General features: G+C 41.7%; 1 protein-coding gene across 4 annotated transcripts in view; it reads left to right on the top strand.

Moving 5' to 3' along the window:
- Positions 1–21,555, top strand: part of LDB3 (LIM domain binding 3) — a 128,914-nt gene that overhangs the window by 48,271 nt on the left and 59,088 nt on the right. For all 4 annotated transcript variants that reach the window (XM_063307741.1, XM_063307742.1, XM_063307740.1 and 1 more), the window contains 2 exons: positions 8,776–8,851; positions 21,061–21,083. In XM_063307741.1, the coding sequence (XP_063163811.1) occupies positions 8,776–8,851; positions 21,061–21,083 (99 nt within the window). The remainder of the gene's footprint in view (positions 1–8,775; positions 8,852–21,060; positions 21,084–21,555) is intronic.

Here is a 21,555-nt window from a genome sequence, read left to right as displayed (position 1 = left end):
TCAATGCTTGTTTGTTTTCCCACTGCAAGGCAGCTTAAAGGTTCCACCTGTGATGTTTTGGGCACCATGTTACAGCACAGAAGCAAGCTGCCTAACTATCTCAGAGTTATACCTGTTTTATAATATCTAAAAGGTACCTTTCAGTCTCTCCTTGGGCAGCCCTGAAGTGAGCATTTCAGAGACTGCATTTTGGATGGAGCAGCTTTTCCCAACTCAGGTGGTCTTCAGCTCTCATGATTACCATCCGGCATGGCCAAGGGGTTATGAGAGCTGAAGTAGGGAAAGCTGTTATGAAGAACAGAAAAGGTGATGCTCTTGCACATCATGTGCCATGCATGAACCTCCTTGTAGGCCTGCTTTGGCTAATGTAGTTCATAGCTTGCATATCTAAGGCAGCATTCAAGATGTCCTGAAGCTGCGTGTCATAACCTCAGAAGGGTCAAATTTAAAGAGCAGTAACTAAATCTCGGATGCTTTGTCATATCAGAGATTCAGATCCAATTTTCCTGGCCTCCTTTTTGGTGGGGTCATTGGCTCAGCTAAGCTATCATGTTGAAAAGCATCAGATCTGAAAGTGACTTCATATTAAGCCACTGTTTAGTATGCAGACATCAGGGTTGGCCTGGCCATGGCTGCCTCGGCAGGAAGAGATGCTGAAAGATTTCATTTCAATTTTGACTTGAGATTTGGTAGCATGCTTCTACTAGTGATTAAGGACTTTTGCTTGCTTGCTTCCCAGCTAAATCTCCTAATTCTTGACTCTATGGCTTAATTTTTATTATCTTATTTTAGAACTGCATTTATGCTTGTTTTCTGTGCAGCATTACAAGAATTTTTTACACAAGGAAAAGTGGAAATAAAATTTTCTTAATGAGTAATTAATACCTTTATGACCACTTGCTGTGCTGCCTGAACTGGCTGGTCTGGTATCTTGAAATAAGCCAACTTTAAACTGGATTTCTAAAGCTAGCTTTTCAAAGGAACTGGTGTTAAGATGAGAATGGTTTGGACTTCAGACCACATGCTAAAGTATGGTTATCTTATTTTAGTGAGTTTCCCTCAGCAGCTGTAACTATCAACCAATGTTTGTGATAGCCTATGACTTTTCCTGTGGGCCATTTTGGTGTGATGGTTAAGGACCAGGATAGAAACCAGGAGACCATGAATTCTAGTCTTCCCATATATGTGAAACCAGCTGGGTGACCTTGGGCCAGTCCCTCGGTCTCAGCCCTGGGAAGAAGAAGGTGAAGGCAAACCACATCTGAAAATGTTGCCAAGAAAACTGCAGGGATGTGTTCAGGCAGTTGTCAGGAGTCACCTCTTTTGTTTTTGAATGCCATATCAACCGATCGGGCTTGTCACCAAAAGCAATATCCATACAGGGTTCTCCATTAAGTCAGAAAGTCAGGATAGCAGCCACAAGTATCAAACCCTTTTGACTTTTTTGACCCCTCCTGTAGACACCCCTGTTCATACCAAGCAGCTACCAGTGGCTTTTAATTCTCTTTCGAAATGAGTGTTTCCAGGGTAAATGATAGCCATATATTACACATCATGCCCACCGGTGTGGCCATACCCTCCATTCTCATTGGTTTCATTCAGGAAACTTTTGGGTGTATCTGAAGTAGTGGAGCAGACGGTCTGGGTGAGGCAGCTTTGATGTGCCTTGACAACGTGCTTCTGGTTGCTCTTGGCCTTCATCAGTGACTGGCCAAAACGAGGTTTCTGCAGCCATGTAGCCCTGGATAAGAACAAAGCAGTTTTGAAATTCAGGAGCAAGGAGGTTGCCTTAATGGAACGCTTTGCCTGAACCCTGGTTTAAAAGCTGTTGCAATTAAATCCTGTTCGTGTGGGATGTGCAGGTGGGGAAGAGATGATTTCCTTCACCTCCTTCTTCTCTTTCACCTCCTTCACAGGAGAAATTATCTTCAAGGAGTTGAGTGCTCATTAAAACAAATGCTTAAAACTAAGGGCTTACCTGGCAGATGCCAGTGTTACCTTCTCAGTAGCACATAACAGAGGTGTCTGTGTATCGTTGATGGTTTTTTACCTCCAGACAGCACTATGCAAACTTTATAGTTCTATGAACCAAACAATTTAAAAAACAAAACAGAACTTCCCTCTTCTCTTTAAAGATAGTATCAAAAGCTGGAAAAAACAGAGCCTCATCCTGGAATTTATTACCAACATATTAGTACTTCGAAATACTAGCCTTTGAACCATGCTAGGTCTTAAGCACAACAGCCAAAATCACACATTGTGGCAAAGCATGCTTTTAAAAAAAAAAATGGCTTACTGGAGAAGCCACCGTGGCTGGAATCGCACAGTCCAACAATCAAAAGTCAGTCCAATATCGTTTGGCTTGGCTTGGCTTGATAAGCAGTCTCCCCCTGTACTGGTGCTGAAGGGTTCTCGCTAGTAAAGGTTTACCCTGTAATTTCAGCACAGGGAGAATGAGGTTGGTCCTGGCAAAATGAGTCCAAAGTCAGAGCTATCAGGTCTCTGCTGTAGAAATCCAGACAGCCAGAAGATTTCAGCAAAGTTCTCACTGTGCCACCATCTAGTGGCTGTCCAGGTTTGCGCAGCCTTTGAAGATCCATTTCCGCCCAAGTCTGCGTTCCACCCTTCAGAGTGTCCACATTCCAGCAGAGAACACAACCAGACCCAAAACTGTGTGGCCACACTGACAGCAGGAGGCAGCCTGGCCTGGAACAAATTTAAGGATTTGGACAGGAGGGCTCAGCAGATCCTGTTGACTCCTCAGGCCTGAAGATCTCCATCTCTGGTGTCTCAAGTAAGAGACTTCAGAATGATGGGATGCTCTTTTCTTCCTCCTAAAATAAGTTCCTGATCCATTTAGTTTTCACGGTAAGAATACTGGGGTGGGTTGCCATTACTTTCCCCAGGGACCGCATTTAGTCTGACCTCTCTGTCATGACCTTCTCGTCTTGGGTGGCCCTTCACAGTTTAGCTCATGGCGTCACTGAGGTGCTCAAGCTCCAGCACCATGACAAGGTAACGATCCTTCCTCTGGAGAAGATGCTGATGCTAGGGAGAGTGGAAGGCAAAAGGAAGAAGGGCCGACCAAGGGCAAGATGGATGGATGATATTCTAGAGGTGACGGACCCGTCCCTGGGGGAGCTGGGGGTGTTGACGACCGACAGGAAGCTCTGGCGTGGGCTGGTCCATGAAGTCACGAAGAGTCGGAGGCGACTGAACGAATAAGCAACAACAAAATAAGTTCCTGAGCAAGATTCTCTGGTGGTGGAAAATTAAAATTCTGCCCAGAGCTGACTTAAATACAGAGCTAGAGTGGTTCAAATGAAGATTATACACAACTATATTATGCTTTGTTTCAGTTTAGGAAGATTGAGATGAGTCTATGAAAAAAGCACATAAAAATGCAGTGAAGGATACTTTGCAACAAGGTCTCCTTCACCCTGAATAAGATTGTATAGATGGAAGGTGCTTGCTTGTTTGGAAAGCGGAGAAATATGAGCTCCACTTTTATGAGATCTGAAATCTAGACTTTTGCACTCCCAGGAAGAAATGCTTTTCCTGGGTTGCTGCTTGCAGCAATGACATTTCCTTTATCAGTTCTGGCTCTGACAGTTTCATGGGGATTATTTATACCATGGTAGCTTCTATAGAATTTGGAACTTCTTTTTATTGGCATGGCTTGCTCATCAAATTTGCTGAACTGAGAACTCAACAGACCAACTGTTCTTGCTTTTCAAAAGCTATTGCTACTGTAGCAGCAGCAAGACTGGTATCTGCATGGGGGAAGGGTTTTTTTTTTACATTTATTTATATAAAAATAAATATTGATTAAAAATAAGAAAAGCTGCAAAGTTAATTGACATCCTCAAGCAGAATCATTTCCAATCTTTGGGGCTGCAAAATTCTAGACAACCACTAGATGGCAGGAAAGCCAGTTTTCTACACATTCCTTTCCTGCCATCTAGTGGCTGGCTGAGTTTTTACAAGTCTGATTGCTTCTTGGCCTTTTGGCTAAGATCAAGTGTAGTTTTTACAGGTCTGGTTGCCTGACAATAATGCTTCTCACTCTGAAGCCATTTGTAGAAAATAGAAATGATAAGGTAGTGCTTTGTTTAGAGCAGGGTTTCTCAATCAGGGTTCCATGGAGACTTAGGTTTCCACAAGAGGTCACTAGGGATTCCCAGGAGATCACAATTTATTTCAAAATTATTTCAAATTTGGGTGACTTCACATTAAAGAGGTAAGTCTCATTCTTTATTTTTAGCTGAAGAACACTGTTAATGCATACAGACAGGCCTACCGATGAAACAAATATAATAATTTTGTAACTTCTGGCCTCTATTTGAGCCTGAATGTGCAGGGGTTCCTTCCCTGAGACCTGAACAATATTTCAAGGGTTACGGAGTCAAAAAGTTGAGAAAGGCTGGTTTAGAGCATGACAAAGATAAATGGAGAGTGTTTAGTGGGGCTGGAGAGGCAAAGTGAAAAAATGGGACTAAAATATAAAGAAGACCAAACTAAGGATAACAGGTAAAACAATCACCCTTAGAATTTACAGTGAAGATATCAAAGTGTGGAGAGCTTCTGCCTTTAAGCTACCATTAATAGAAGATGACATCCTTGTATAAGTATCATATGACTTGTCAACTGTGCATACAGTTGATCAATTCTCCCAGTGCATCTTAATGGAGTGTACATTTTTGAATCCTCTTTATGATATTCTGCAGTTGCTGGACAATCAAAATATCTGTAGCATCTAATGGGGGAAAAATGGTGGACTTTGAGTTAAACTCCTGCTTAGCAGTGATGTTGTGTGAAGTCCTACATGTCCATCACAGCCCCAAAAGCATCCTGGTCAATGTGAGACTTGAACAGATGTTTAAAACAGTCTTCTTTTGAAAGCAGTGGATTTTAGAAGTGCTTTGCTAGGCTGTCCCAAGATTTTCACCAACTTTTCCAGAGAATGATGAACCTGGGATGATGCTATCTGCCAGAAGAACACTAGTATTCCAGGTCCAATCCTACACTCACTCACTGCTGAACTCAGTGGGACTGTCCTCTGAATAGACACATTCAAGATTGCATTGCTAGTTGTACCGTCTATGGAGGCTCAATTTTAAGTGTGTGCCATAAACCTTGTTACAATTCTGATGATTCTGTCCCTGATGAATCTGTGCCACAACTTGGAAGGGCAAAGGAGTGTTTCATGCATTGCCAAACCTATTTCCTTATTACAAATGTTTACCCCTCATTCTCCTCAAAGGGAGACAAACCTTCCCTTGGGTGGCTCATTCAAGGTAATTGCCACTTTTGCGCTTCCAGGGAAAAGGTCACGGTGAAGGCTAATGGCATTTTTGTCTGGGCTGATGGCTTGAATAGAGATGACAACATCACACCTTGGGGAAAGAAGGAGGCATTCAAATTGGTTCAAAATGCTGCAAGCGGCCCTTGTGCACTTGATTAGTGCTGATTAGCTTGTAGGTCTGACAAAACAAGTGCCAAATGATGTATGCAAAGGTCTGAAAAACATCTCCATGGCATGAGGGTGGGAGCAGTTTGAGCTGCATATAAAGGACCTTCAGTGCTGTATTTGGCAAGGAGATTTTACCTCTCGATCTATTGTCTTCCACATGGCTCTTACCTGTTTTGTAATTCTTTTAAACACACTGGGTTGAAAATACTGTAACTGTCTTGATGTAAGTGGTCCTTTCAGATTGTGAGAATGGCTCTCTGGTGGTTAGTTCATCAGTGCAGATGGGTGGGCATGGGGGATCTCTCTTTTGCACAGCCTGTTGGAGCTGATATATTTTTAGTTTGTTTCAAGTAGTCAAGGCGTGGTCAATTAAGCATGAGAGATGTTTCAGCACAACCCATCAGAACTGTGGCCCAACTTTTATATCAGAGTTAAAGAAGTTGTGATGCACCTGTAGAAGAGTTACTGATGAAATAGCTGCACCCACCCCATAGTAGTCCCAGTTATGCTGTCAAACCATGGAAAAATGTCTCCTGTTCCACCACTGATGTACGAAACAAGCCACTACCAACAACAACAAAGATCAAATGTGTTCAACTGAGCAGCTTAACAGTAGATGACCCCCTTGCTCTTTCAGATCTAATGCATTTGCTGAGCATATCTTTGTAATGCCACATAAATTGTGATCTATTGTGATATTCAGATTCATAAGCAAAGGAAAGAAGAAGATTTAACAGTTCTGGAAGGTTATCTTGCTTGCTGTGATGGCCAATCCCATTAATTATTCAAATGTTGGTGAATAAATGCGAGAATTTGATCAGTGAGGGAAAAAAAAGCATCCAGTCAGCAGATGAGTGAGTGAGAAATAATTTCTATCTAATTCTAGCAGATTATCACTCCCTGACTTTGATTCAGCAATTGGCAGACGGATTGCCTTCTTTCACAGGTTTTAAGTGGGTCCATTCCTGTAGGCATCAACAGAGCCACTGAGACTTGGTACCACCTCTGTTAGATAGCAATGAAGGGCACAGTCCATGTGTAAATCCTCTTTGCATTGCTATGGATTTGCCAGCATACGGAGCTAGTCTCCCTATTGAACAGAGAGCAGGTTAAAGTGTGCTAGGTCTGACTTGTGTCCCACAAATAGGCTCTCAAAAGCATTTGTCCAGACACATGGTGATATTATTTCCTGGGACAGCTAGGGCTGTGATGATATTCAATCCAAAGATTCAACTCAAAGGCAGCTTGGCTGAATCACTCCTTGAAGTTGAATCTTCAGACTGAAGAACATATTGATTTGATGGCTCTAATCAGACTGGATGTCCTTGAAACACTTGGCTAATTCTATGTATGGGTACAGGTGTATATGCAAATACACCCATCTTATTGCAACCCATCTTATACAGTTTGTAAACCATGGTTTATGTGTTAGTACGTTATCAGAAACCAGCCATTTTATTCAGGAAGTTATGCTTGAGCAAACCATAGCTTAGCATGATATAGAAACCAAGTTATAGTCAAATTGGAGGTCTGTGTGGGTAATGAGTCCATTTGGAGGCCGTTTAATTCACTCTGGACTTCAGTGTCCTTCTTCAGAGTGTTGTGGTGCTCCACAGGCCACTATGTAAACCCTGCCTGGAAACAGATGTGGAGTTGAGAAGTTGAGAAAGGCTGGTTTAGAGTTGAGAAGTTAGAAAGGCTGGTCTTCTTCCCCCTCACTCAGAAACATCCAACACAAGACTCATTATGGAGAAGGGCTCTATGAAATGAGGAAGCTGTTCTTCCCTAAACAAAAGTCTTGGCATTTGTTTCATTACTTCTGAGTGACAAATGGTGAATCTGTCTCAATGAACACCTAAAAAAGATAAATGTAACAGGGAAGGGTTCAGATCTAATTCTAAAGTGTGCCTCTTCATTTCTCTCTAAGTGGAGAGAATGTCACAAAATCCTGGAATCACAATCAAAGCATCAGCCAAGCAAGTAATTCTTTTTCATTATATCTCTGCATATGAGAGCGATATTAATTGCCTCTGCAGAATAATTTACATCAGCATTTGAAACAAAGGGAAGAAAAAGGAATGGAGCAGGGCTTTGCCAAGAAATTGCTCTGAAACCGTAAATACATTTTCCTTTCTGAATACTTGAACCTTGGCAACTGTTTTTAAATTTAAATGTCTGTGTGGTAGAGAGAGTTTACCGACATAGCCATGATGATGTCATGATTGTGTAATGCCTTCCCCCCATAGCTGCCCCCATCTACAGCTCAGGGCCCAGGATCAGAAGAGGCTGGATTTAGTGCCTGTCATGAGTAATGACAGTGAGCAGGAGGGGGCCTCTATCCAGGGGGGAAAACGCATGTGTAGTACTGAGGAATTAAGCAGCCATTCAAAGAGACACAGATCAGGCCCGCCTTAGCTTTTGGGGTTTATATGTCTGGGTTTTTCCCACGCTTCTTCAGTTTGTTAGGATTCTGTTTGTGTAGCAGTAATAAACACTAGAGAACTACTCCTCATCTCAGTGTGTGTCTCACTGTTAGGACAGTGCCAGTCCTTAACTCTAACCAGGAGTGTTTGCAGGGCATGGGCAAAAAAGTCAAGATAGCAGTGATGGTGCAATCAAAGGCTTTTTCACCCTATCCTGTGGGCACCCCTGACTCTAAACCAAGAAAGATCAATATCACAATATATGTTCAACCCTAATATACTCTTGATCTCTAGTTTCCCAATTATTATTTTTTAATTCAGAAGCCTCTGAGAAATAGCTTTTTCCAGTTTTGTCTCCATGCCTCATCCTGTTGGCTTACTACAGTCATAATGTAAATAAATGTGGAATTAAGCAAACATTTGCTGGGTCAGCAAACAAATCACGACCCAGTAGAAGGAAAGAAGAATCAGATGTTGGTGGGCATTGGCCTGGTGTGTTATTTCTTTCAACACTGAAGCCTTGCTTTTTCCATGGCCTTGCTGACAATTGAATTAAAAGAAATGTTTTTCCACAGACCAAGCCTTCTCTTTTTCTTGTTTTCTTGTAATTTAAGGCTCTAGGTTCATATATTTTTTGTACTTATCTTTTTGTACTTATCCTTATTTGTAACTTCAAAAGTCCTATGCTGTTGGGAAGAAGGAGATGAAAGCACATGTGCCTAGATTTGAAAGGAAAAGGTGGATGGTTCAGTAGTAAAACTAGAAGGGGGATGCAAAGATTAAAAACAATATCGACAGCAGTTTATAATACATTATTTGAAAGATGTGGAAAACCATCAGCTGCTCAACAATCATTTTTTTTTCTTGTGCCCTTGCCAGATCAAAACGTCCAGTTCCATTGTCAACAGGCACCCCAAGAATTGATGCCCCCATGCCCGTGATCCCTCATCAAAAGGTATATGTCTAATAGTTTCCTTTGCTTCTGTTGAATTTCTGGATGTAAAGCTTTCTTCAGGGAGACTGGCATTTGATGTGGGAGAAATTAGAATCATAATACTGTGATGTGCCACACGGCATAGATCGTATTACCCTTCTAAAAGAACAGAATGACCATCCATCTCTTCTCTTCCTCCTACTTTGAAGGATGTGTCCTCAGGCTTCAAGAGAATTCCCATCTCTGGCCTATGCCCTCATTGTCCACATACACTGTATATTTAGAGGAGGAAGAAATCAAGGAGAGAGAGAGAAATCAATAAAAGAAGGGAAGAAATGGGAGAACTTGAAAACTCTATGTTCTCTGGTTTTAAGGGAGGATTCCTCCTTAAGTGTATCTCAGAGACTTTACAGCTTGTAATGTCTTTTTGCAATATCTTGGCAAATTCTGTCAGAATGAGTGTTCATTTAAACATATGATTCCCTTGAGTGAGTAGAATAGGCATGAGAAATAACCATGAGAATACATTTCAGATTGTTCTGAAACAAGGATAGAACTTTGCCAGAAAACTGAGATTAATACAGACCTTTAATCCCTGTCACAGTTACTCTGATAGCCATTGAGTGTTGGTAATGTGGGCTGATTTTGCATGATAAATTAACCTGGGTCCTTATGTAAATTGGGCAGCAGGGAAATGTATATTCTCAATCTCTGTTTGTGTTTTGAATCATTCTCTCCCTCACTTCTCATCTAAGTCCTGAGGAGGATCTATTTATTTTCTATTGGCCCTTTAGCTAAGCATTTCTGGGAATATTTTTTGCTTCAACAGTGGGGTAAAACATCCTTAAATAAATACTGCTAAGAAGTAATAATGATAACAATAATGATAAGCAAAGAACAGCTCAGGTCCCTCTTAGTATTAAAATGCATAGTGTGAAGAGAGTAGGCCTTACATTTAAATCCAGCATTTCTAACAAAGGGGCTATAAAAGAGTTGATAGAACTTTTCCCCAAAACCTTGACCAAGGCAAGGAAGCTGTGGGTTCACTTCTGACTTTCAAAGCTATCAGCAGGAGAAGAAATATAATGAGTCCTGTTTCTTCTCCTTGTGCTTCAAATCTTTGTCATGAAGTTATGAGCTTGCAGACTGGAGAAGCGTAAGCCAGGCATACCATGAGGGGTGGATATAGGTGTTTGCACAATCATCACACAAGAGATTCACAAGACCGGATACCCCACAGTTCCGTCTGTTTTCAGTGACAAGATAACTCTCAGTTTATCTCACAAGATTCCCTGCATTTCTTCATGTACACAGGACCTCTGGAGTGAACAATTAAACATGCCTGTTCTCTGGCTCGAAGATACAAGCGATGAGATAAACTGAACATTTACCATTGTTTAAAGACGTTTAGAAGACTGAAGATGTGATAGGAGGCTGAAAGGATGTCTTGTGTCTTTTTTCTTTAGTCACCGCAGAGAGAAGCTTAATTCTAGCTTTCAGGATTCTCCATGAATCCAAATGTATTTAGGGCTAGAGAACAAGAGGCCACCTCTCTCTCCTCCATGAAATAAAGCAGGCTAGTAAGGTGAGAGTAATTAAACTATAGAGAGGAAACCCAACGTTCAGGAAAACACCTCCTCTTCTTGCCAGTTGAAAAATTACCCCAGTTTTAATATCTCTCTTTAGAGAAAAGACAACAGTGCCATGAAGCCAGGTACAATCCCTTTCTGCCCTGCTAAAAATCTGAATCATTTATCCAGGTAATGTGGAAAAGTTATTCCATGAAGCCTGGAGAACTGTTGGTCCGAGTAGAAGGCTACATGGATAGAGCTATCATACCTGGACTCCAGAACTCCAGATGACCCCTAGAATGCAGCCAAGGGTTACCCAACACTCCAACTCTTTGCTGCCCTCTAGTGATCTGGATTTTTGTAGCCCAGTTCTGGTAACCTTATGCCTGGATAAATAGTCAAATCTGGTACAAAGCATCTCCTCTGTGGCTATCTGTTTGATTCAATTTTATTTCTGTTAATGGTCAGCAAAGAATGGATCCCTGCTATTGGATGTCCAGCAGCAACAGTGGACAATGCTGCAAATACAATCCATAGAATATGGTCATTGTGGTTTTATGTGGGCAGTGGTCAATACAAAGTTGTATTGGATTTAGTAGCCCATGTATTCAGGAATAGGAATCTAGACTTCAAAAGTGAAAAGTACTGGTTATATGTATCAATTGACTTCCATTCAATGGTACTGGTCCGTCTGCAAGGTAATCACAGATGGCTGTGGCCCTCCTGCAACAGAAATCATGGCCAGCCATGTGATACCCACATGACAGTGAACCACTGAAAACTTTTCTTGGTCAAAATTTTGATGATGGTACAGGCAAACCAATTTCCCTTCAAACATGGAGTCCTGAACATCTTAACCCAGTTGGTTCTCATTGTGTCAGAGCACCCACATTTATCCTTCCCCCGTCCCTTCATAAAATCTTCCCACCTCATTTCTTTACACAAATTTGCATCCATGTTTCATTAAAGTTAACCAGTGTTCCTTCCTGCAACTTCTAGGCCAAGTTCTAAATTAGTTGTCTAAGATAAGCTCTATGTTTACAAAGGCGCAATGACTTTGTAAGTACAGTATCTCTGTGACAGTAGAAATCTTCCTCTGAAAGGTTCCCATTACTGACCGGCAGCACTTTCTAAAGTCATCCACCCACTGATGTGCCATAATAATACTAATGAGGACAGGCTTTATACCTTCTTAAGGTGACACTTCTAGAAGACCTTAAAAATCACTAGCGGGGGATCCTGCCTATCACATTATTTTTCCAGATGCCACATTATTTCAGCGGAGGAATTCAGATTCCTATCTCTTCCTCCAGACCTTTCCTATATACAATTCTATCCATTATTTTTCTTTTTCTTTTATTTCTCTTTTTTTTAAAATCAGTGCTTATCATCTCTGTGTGGTTCCTTGGTTCCTACCAGTTCCAACCTGTCAACAATCATTCATCAGAATGTCTTCTCCACAGGCACGAGCATGCAAAATATGGAGGCATTTGAAGTGGCAAGGCAAAACCTTTGAGAGGTGGCCACACATACAGTAGGCGCTTCAAGGGAGACTTCCCCTGAATTATTGCCAACAACACACAGCATCACAGGCTGCTTGGAATGGAAATGGAGAACTCGAGGCCCTTCAAATGGTATTGAATTACCATTACAGGAACTCTGGCTATTACCCGTGTTAGCTATTAGCCATGTTAGCTCATGCAGTCAGGGTTTATAGGTCATCAGTCTCTGGTTATAGTTCTCTGGTGCCCCAGTGCAGTATTAGAAAATGTCTGATTGATGATAACATGGCTAGACCCATCAAGACAGAAATACATTGACCAGCGTAAGGGCTGGCGGAAGTCGTGCAGCCTCCAGAGACAACCTCTGGCCATGGCGCAGGACCTTCCTTCTGCATGGCCACTCCAGAACCTAATAATATGGATTGCTCCTACTATTCCTTCAGAAGGTCGGTCCACAGTTCTTCAGAATAGTGGTGGGCCGTGGTGTCTGTCATGGGAGTAAGTGATGAGATGGACATTGTGACACAAATGCCCCAACTTATGTACTTGGGTACGTAAGGGCAGGTTTTGCATCTTGGCATCCTGTGCATGTTGCCTTTGCGTATCCTTGTGGCTTGATGGCAGTGCCACTGTGGTGGACGATTCCTTTGGAAGGGGGCACAGCTTGGCTGAGTCACACTGAGTGTGGGGAACGTTCGTTCCTCCATTGAGATGACACGGTGAGTTGTCACGACAGTCTGGAGAAACCCCCAAACTCTCATTGGTACAACTTGAAGGACCGTCCCTGTTGCACAAGTCGAAGAAGGCCTTGAGAGACAGCTGTGGAAAGCTTGCGCATGCTGGCACATTTGAGAAATAGTGACCATTCGGACATATTGCAAATTACAGACTTCAGACCGATTGCAGACAGGCTAGACTCACGGGGAAGCAAAAATATCCATGCAGAGGAGCCCACTGTTGATGGAAGTCAACTAACAAGCCTCTGTGAATTCTCCCTTCAGCTTTATGGTTTGACATTATTTATAGTAATAATTAATACGGGAGCTTGATAAGCAAGAAAAAATTCTGATTGTGTTGAGCTTCATGCAGAGGTCCCTAGTGGCTCTGACCGATGGTCCAACTGAGCCCTTGTGTGTTGCATGCTACCATCAGAAGTTTCCAGATCAGTGAGAGCCCGAAGTGTGTTTGGACTGAAATGAACAGGATTACTTATTTATTACACTTTTATTATTAAAGTTCTGAGATAGCCACATCCCAAGTTTCTTGGGAGTTTATAGAAATAGTTGGTGTGGATTGCTGGATCCACCTGTATGAACTCTGGTCCTCCCTCCAGTGTATCGGTGCTGTGTGGAAGTTGGTGGCTTGGAACTCACTCTTGGAAACCTTTAGGTTTTTCCTTTTTATCACGAATAAGGACTGAATGACCAGGAAATCAGTAAGGAAGAGGACATCTGATAATAAGTTCTATCTGTTTACCCAAGGGGTGGGGAAAGACTGAGCAAGCGGGATAGAATCACTGACCTGGACTCAAGATTCCTGTGGTGTAGATGACCCTCTTTCATTTGCTCAAATGAAATTTATGTACTAGGGAAGATCTATCAATAGTGTCTTTACAGCCTATTTTGCTTACCTTGTTGCATGGCCTTGATTAGCATGAACTTTGGCCAGTGCTGACAGCAACCTCTGTTACTGAAACTAATTATATAGAGACCAGCTACAGACTTGGTCTCTCTTGCGTTCCTCCTTTACTGCATTGTTGTATGTATGCAAACACTGTCCAGATATCCAGATTTCTTGAAGAGTCCACTGTCCTTTCCATGTGAACAATTTGGCAACCGCAGTGGATGACCTGTTATATAACTAATAATAGCAGCTGTTTGGAGAAGATGATTTATTGATATGCCTCTTCGGGAAGACTTGGAGTTAATATTTTCGCTTAACTAATGCAAGCCTATTGAAGTTACGTATTTGTTTTGATGCAAATGCCTAATATGTAAAGTTGCCAACACAAATAAAACAATATATCCACATCAAGTGACTGCCCCTGGTGTCTAAAAGCCAATAAATTCCAGATTTTGCCAAAATTTCCCACTAGGATCTATCCTGTTTTGATTCCTAACAAACTCTGTTCTGATAACTCAGAATAGAATACCTGCCTGTTTTGCTAGTTCATAAATAAATAAATACATGGTTGGCAACCTTACTGCTCTATGTAGAATGCCAGAGCTGGGAATTTTTTCCTTTCTGCATGAATGCTATGATTGTTTTCCTCTCTTTCTTTCTTTCTTTCTTTCTTTCTTTCTTTCTTTCTTTCTTTCTTTCTTTCTTTCTTTCTTTTTTTCCTTTCCTTCCTTTGCCTGCATATTTGCTTCTACAGGATTCTGTTCTGGAAGTCAGTGCCAACCGAGTGAACTTCAGTCCTCTAAATAGCGCGTCAGTGGGGTCCAAGAATAGCATTTTAGAAAGCAATGGTGCATATTCAGGCTACCTCAGCAAACAAGAGACCAGTCTATCACATAGCTCTTCCTTCTTAATGAGTACCAGCATTAGATCTTCCATGTCCTCCTCTCAGTCGGTGACATCTGACCGCTCAACAGCAAAAACTGACTTAGGTTCAAAAACAAGCACAATATTTACCGACGGCAGTAAACCGAAACACCAGCTGAGCCCCGCAAGGCAATATAACAACCCCATTGGTCTTTACTCAGCAGACACTCTAAGAGAAATGGCTGAGGTGCATAAGTTAAGTCTCACCCGAAGGGCTTCAGAAGGTGGACTTCTTAGAGGGTATGTAAATGCAATAAACTTGTTTTGTAACAATGCAGTCTGAATAGCTTGGTGAATGAGTAACTTCCATACATGGTTAATTGGAAACATACTTTGCAGAGATGTGCATTTTAATTCATCATTAAATAGATCTTAAGAATTTGCCTTGCTGAATCCATCTAGATCAACAGTGGCCAACCAAGTGCCTTTGAAAAGTTTACCAAGCAGATACAGCTATACCTGCCATTCCCTTTTCTTCATCTGAAACATCTGGCAGTCAAAAAGACACAGATTCTGAACTCTGGCAAGGAAAACAGATCTCCCAACTTGGTGCTCCAGAAATAACTGCTGGTCTTTTGAATAATCAGTGGTCTTTGACCACGTTCAAGCTATCCTAATGCACTCAGGATCCAAAGCAGAAAATAATTGTTCTGTCCTCCAGAAAAGTTGGAAATACTTGGTATGCTAGCTAGGAATTTGGGGAGCTGGTGTCCCAGCACCTCTGGAGATACCACCTTGGAGAAGGCTGTTATAGGAGATACCTTTCCTAAATATAGTGTAGAGCAATTAAATGTACATTCTTATCTATTACCATGAATGATTTATGAGTACTTTAAACGAGAACCAAAGAATAATGAGTAGAAAGCTCTGATGCAAAAGCCATCTGTCTCAGGACTGTTTTGCATAAGTGGACTTGGCATTTTCTCAGGATGACACTATGAGAAGCTGCTGAGATTAGAAGTAGAGAAATCACCTCTGAAGATGGGCTGCCTCTGGTCCTGGAGATGAAAGGCTGTGACAGTTTCTCCAACTTGGTGTCCTCCAGCTGTGGAGGATTTGGGGGGCTGAAGTTCACCACATCTGAAGGGCACCAGCAGCTAAAAACATGCTGGCATTCTAGGCTGAGTGTAATTAGCATTGTTAACGCTATTTACAAGCATGCATGGGATTCATGAAGGACTGGGGAGGGGGGGTGCATATTGATTAGTAATCTTGCAGGAATAACCCTCTCTTTCCTGTTTTTGGCTCCTATTTCCACTGGAGTTGATGGGCTGGCTGGAGATTTTTGTCTCCAGTGTTTGTAAACTGTGGAGGCTCTTATGTTGTACCAGTGATTCCTCAAAGGAGAAGCTTCATGGCATGGTATGGCATGGCATGGCAGAGGAGATGGTTGCTTTGCAGGCCAATGGATCAGGCCCCAGAGAGAACTTACCTGTCTGTGATGAGCACTGACAAATGAGAGAGAATGAGCTTTCCCATGAGAATGGGGACCCCAAGGTATAAATTGTGTGGAGGGACTGAATGGCAGAAGAAACAAAAAAAGAAAGAAAAGAAAGAAAGATTGGGAAACTTTGATACAAGATCTGAGGTCATATTTCACAGTAAATGTTTCCTATCTTTTCAATGGCTTCTTGAGATCTGGACCTGGCATTCCTCTTTCTAAATGACCACAAAGACCCACTGGCCATAACAGACACAGGCTCAATAAGAAAAGCATCTACATTTTCCCTGTGAGGTTTGCTGAAATCCCAGTCAGATACTATGGGAACAATGCTCCCCCTCTGGAATTAAAGGATATATTATTAAAGGCGCACTTGCAAATGTTGTTTTACCTGCATAAGCATTGCTTAGAGGCTTAAATCAGCCAATAGCAACTGCTACAGAAAACGATACTATTGCACTGACTGTTTCCAGTAAGCGGATGCCCAGCTGTCCTGTGCATTCCTAAAAGGGATACAGAATCACTCATCTGCTTACTACTGTACAACTTGTTCCTAATATATCTTTCTGAGTTTCTGTAACAGGGAGATAAATTTGGATACAAAGTGAGGGGGACCTTATTCCAATTGCTTTCCTGACAAATGTAGGGTTGCAAAAAAGACTGGCTTGGTGCATTCGGGTTCCCCCATTCCCCAGGGCTGTGTTTCCTGTTAAATCTTGGCAAGCAAGTTCAGGGAACACTCTATTTCTGTGCATCGATCTGTAATATTTTTCAGCCAAGATTGGCTTACAAAACAACTCTTAAATAAAATGTGCATAACGTTAGGAATGGGGATATTTGCATCTCTGTGGCAGAGTGTCCTGTTCCCTACCAGTTGATAAGGTAACTTTGAGTCCAGCCTGGGATGTTTCTTGCAACAGAGAAAGGTCTTGCAGGATCAGCTTCCCAGCTGATTTCTACTGATCCAGGTTTTATTTAAGGCTACTTTGCTCATGATATGTGCACCAACATCTTTGAAAGCAGGTACCTTAAACTGTGACAAATATGAATTGGATAAGCACATGTTGATAGAATATCTCATTAAAGAGCTGGGTGGTTACACTTTCCTGCTAAGAGTGAACTTGGTGGAAAAATTCATTTGCAGCTATTTAAGATTTGAAAAGGTCCTCAGAAGTGGTTCAGTGGTCACCAATTTAACATACTTATTTAAATTCAATTATGGAGCTAACCTAGTGCTATTCCATGGGACTGCATAGCAGATAGCTTATTGGGTCTTAGCAATCAGTCATCCAAATCCCCTGGTTAGGGGTTGTCAAGTTTCAAAATGTGATCATTACTTAGATTTATTCTCACTAGGCTTTCAGCCAAGTTCTGAAATGGAATATGCCATGGTTTCTCTGGCAGATCTGCATCGGAAGATGGGCCAAGGCATGGATTCTTGTTTCACCTGAACTTCTCAATGTTGCTTGATTAACTATGGCATCTTTCTGCTACACCTGGCAGGGATAGGTTATAAGATCAGTTCTTCAGGATCCTCTTTCAGTCAGTTGATACGAAAAGGTGTTCTGAGCATATGCATAGTCTTTGACCTGTGGGGCACCATCTTCTCTCTCATGCATTCAGCAGCTAAATAAAACTGCTGGGAAAGGTCATCTGGAGGTTTGCTGTGAGATGTCATTAATTCATGGATTAGATCCAACATTGCTTCTCATTGGATGCAGTAGAAGTAATAGATCTCTAGTCTGGTGTCAAGTACAGCTCAGAAATGAGAAAACTAAAACTGAATCCAGGCATGCTAGAGGAGAAGATCTTTCCATACAGCATATTGTGGATGGAACTGCAATCACTCTGAAGAATGATTATAGAGCTTGGCTCTTGGATGCCAAACGGTGGCAGTTTCCAGATTGATTGATTGATTATGTGCCATCAATTTGTCTTCAACTCCTAGTGACCACATAGATTTTCTCCAAGACAATCTATCCCTAACCCATTCTTTCAAGTCTCCTAATAGTGCTTTCATTGCCATTGCAACTGAATCCATCCACCTTGCTGCTGGTCATCCTCTTTCTCTCTTTTCTTCCACCTTTCCCAGCATTAGAGTCTTTTCAAGAGAGATGGGTCTTCATGTAATGTGTCCAAAGTAGGATATTGTAATGGTATGTGGGAAAGGCCTTGGGAAACTGGGCCAAGAGATGCTGCCAAGGGAACGGTCAGATAAGAGATAGCCTAGCCTGCAGCTGGATAGTGGGTGGGGCAAGAGGCTTAGAAGAGACCCTCCCTAGTTTCTCGGGCTGTAAAGGAGACAGGGGAGGATTGTACTTCCAGACTTGCAAGATTCAGTCAATGTAGCTTTACAATAAAGTAGAGTTAGCACATCTGGTTGTGATTCCTATCTGGTTTACCTTGTGAGGCTGACATCAATCTTGCAAGTCTGAAAGTACAATTCTCTCCCACTGCCCCAGTCTTCTTTACTGCCTGAGAAACTAGGGAGGGTCCCTTCTGAGCCTCTTGCCCCACCCACTATCCAGCTGCAGGCTATGCTGTCTCTTACCTGACTGTTCCCTTGGCAGCATCACTTGGCCCAGTCTCCCAAGGTCTTTCCCACATACCATTACAGATATGGCAGTTGCCAAAGGAATTTTTTAATAATCTCATACTGATTTGCACATTTGTAACCTCTTAGGGTTAATTTACATAGTTCATCCCTGATGGGTCTTTAAGTGGCAAAGGATAAAAAAGGAATAGAAACCCCTGTATATGTAAAGGAAGAGCCACTTGCAGAAATAAAGCAGCAAGAGATGAGGGGAGATATATAATCCTATCCTCCTACTGCTACATATCTTGGTCTGAATTATAGGTCTGCACATTTAGAGTGAAAAACCAAAGAGCTACATGTCTCTTTTTAACATGGATTAATATTTCTTTTTACAGCATTTATAACCCATCCTAGTCTTTAAAGTCCCTCCATGAAACCTGTAGCTTAATGCTTAGAGAAGACAGACCAAGCATAAATGAGACAGGATTTCTGCAAAGGTTCTCAAGTAGGCTGGCAATTAAAAATAACTCAAAACCCTGACGTGGTTCAAAATATGGCTGGCATACTTTGATTAGTGAATAGTGGTCAGCTCTGATCTTGTTTCCATTGTATTATCCGCATATTCATTGCCATGTTGTTTGAAGTGCAGCATGTCTTGTCTTGTAAAGCCTCAAGATAGTCTTGGTCTTGATTCCCTTAAGTTAGGGCTACCATATCTGGGCTGCACAAATTTGAATGGTTATTAGATGAAAGCATCTATTGGTAATCTTGATTTTTGTAGCCAGATATGGTAACCCTACTTGAAGGCTGCTTCTAAACATACTTGTCCAGATACTGGAGATTTTGTTCACTTACGCCTTCATCCTAAATAGAAACCTGCAAGACCTTTCCAGTGATGGCCCCAAACTCTGGAATCTCCTTCTGTTGACAGTGCTGACCAGGAAGCAGAAGTATCAAAGTTTATTTCAACAACCTTTAAAATAATACATATTATTTTAAAGCTGTTCTTATACCGATTGTTCTTTTAGACTATTTTCTGCACCTTCTTTTCATAATATGTCATCCTGTGATGATTGTGTTGAGTTTTCATTGATGTAAACTCTTCTGAAAGCTATATATAAGAATTATAATGATCATTTAAGGGTTAAAGATACTGTGGGATCTCAAGAATCAGAAGATTAAACCAGAGGTTTGCAGTCTTTTTGTGATGGGCAAATTTTGATATTTTCCTTTGTTAAAAAATGTGTTATCAGTAGATTTGTAAGCGAGGCAAGTTTGGAGAACAGCAACGTCCTTTTTATTTTTATGCCCATCCTGCCAAGACTGTAGACACAAATTTACCATATGCATCTGTCACAGAGAATGGAGCACGCTGTCAATCTTGGCTGAGCTTGATAAAGCTAACCAGGGTCAGCCTTGACTGGGAAATCTAGGAGTGTGGGCTAGATTGGGAGGTTAAGATAAATTTGGAAGAAAGCCACAGCAAGCCATTTTTACATTGTTGCCATGGTTAGATGTTTCCATGAAGTCACTAGAAGATGAACTTGACTCAAGGAAATGTCTTATTACTGGAGACTAACTCCCTCACTCTCAAGAAGAGAGGGCACACTTAGTTTCCACTTCTAGATATGGAATAGGAAGGTACATTTCTATACTTTTCCCCATAGGATTGGGGTCTGTCATTTATTTACAAGGGAGAAAGCCATGCATTCTGGGGCAGAGCTGAGGTCTTCTGTGTTAATATGTTTTCTACTACAGATTAAGGTTACTATGGTAACTAATCATTTTGGCCGGGTGAAGAGGTTGAATTTAATTGTCCTCTTTTCGGATGTTAATTTTTGCACCTGGGGAGAAGAACTTGCCTGGACTTGTTTTAGTTTCAGCTTCCCTTCTGTGTAGGCATGCAGAGAGTTAAGCAGCTCTCACTGAGAGCCTGTAAATATGTTTGCTTTCTGTAAATAAAATTATTTTTATAGAAATGCCTGGTGTGTGACTTTTCTGATCTCTCCTGGGCCAAAGGCTTTCCTAGCAATCTGCTAACATTCTGTACCAGGTGGATCTGGTATCTGGAGGGAAGAACAGGTTTCGCTCCCATCTCAGCTGTGTCTCATTCATCTTAACAGTGGAATTCAGTGGGGGACTTGGCCCTCTCCTGATTCCATAAGCTTACTCCAGTATTTGCTGTGTTGTGGGGCAGATTTCTGTGGCTTTGATTAAAGGGTTGTTCTTCAGCAAACAAGTTGTATGTCCAGCTAGTTGTAGTCCATGTATAGGAAAGGGGAGTGGGTTGAGAAAGCACACTCAGTCCCAGAATATTTAGCATCTTAGTAATTTCATTGCTTTGATTCATGCACTGTTTTCAGAGATCATTTCATATCAATGACACCAGTCTATCTGCAATACCCAGGTTTAAAAAAATGCTTGTCTAAGTTAGTGCCAAATGTTACTGCAACTCCAGAAAGCCAAGTGGATAAGCTACAACCCCGCTATTTCCTTCTCTGCATCATATTGTGCTTCTGTTCCTATTTGCATACAAAAGACTTAGATGCCTGCTTAATACTTATTTATCTCCTGCTGTTAAAGAAACAAGTGGAAATCGACTGGTCTGATCTTCCTTTCTTTCTTTCCTCCAGGTCATAGCCAACCCTGTGGCCAAGTTAGTATTCAAGAGTGTGTCAGTGTTACATGCTTGGTGATGTCCTTTTTCTTGGGATAGCATGATCTGGTCCCTCGTGCTACTGTTCCATCTGCTTGCAAATGGAGTGTTCTCTAACAGCATATTGGGTTGGCCAGCACCAATGCCAGGAGAATATTCCTCCAGGGTCTGTTCCAAGAATAAACCTAATTTAGGAGACATTTTGGCTTGATTTCATTGCCAATGTATTCCTTTGTCTGGAAAGGCTTTTTTTCATCCACAAGATGTTTCCAGAAGAACATTGTGCATCAGGAATGATTTCTAGAAGGTCCTGGGGTGTCTGCATGGGCTCCAAGGTTTGATGATCTGTAAAACAAGCCTCTGTAGCTGAAACCTTCCTATGCAACTCTTGTGAATCTTTCATGACCAAGGCCCACACTAAGGGGAGCAAAGACACATTAGTGGGTGAGACTGGTATGGGGAGGAGTACAGG

Source organism: Candoia aspera, chromosome 6 (genome assembly GCF_035149785.1).
Source record: "Candoia aspera isolate rCanAsp1 chromosome 6, rCanAsp1.hap2, whole genome shotgun sequence".
Taxonomy (NCBI): Eukaryota; Metazoa; Chordata; class Lepidosauria; order Squamata; family Boidae; genus Candoia; species Candoia aspera.
The sequence above is the reverse complement of the archived record's forward strand: the minus strand, read 5'-3'. Positions and strand labels throughout refer to the sequence as shown.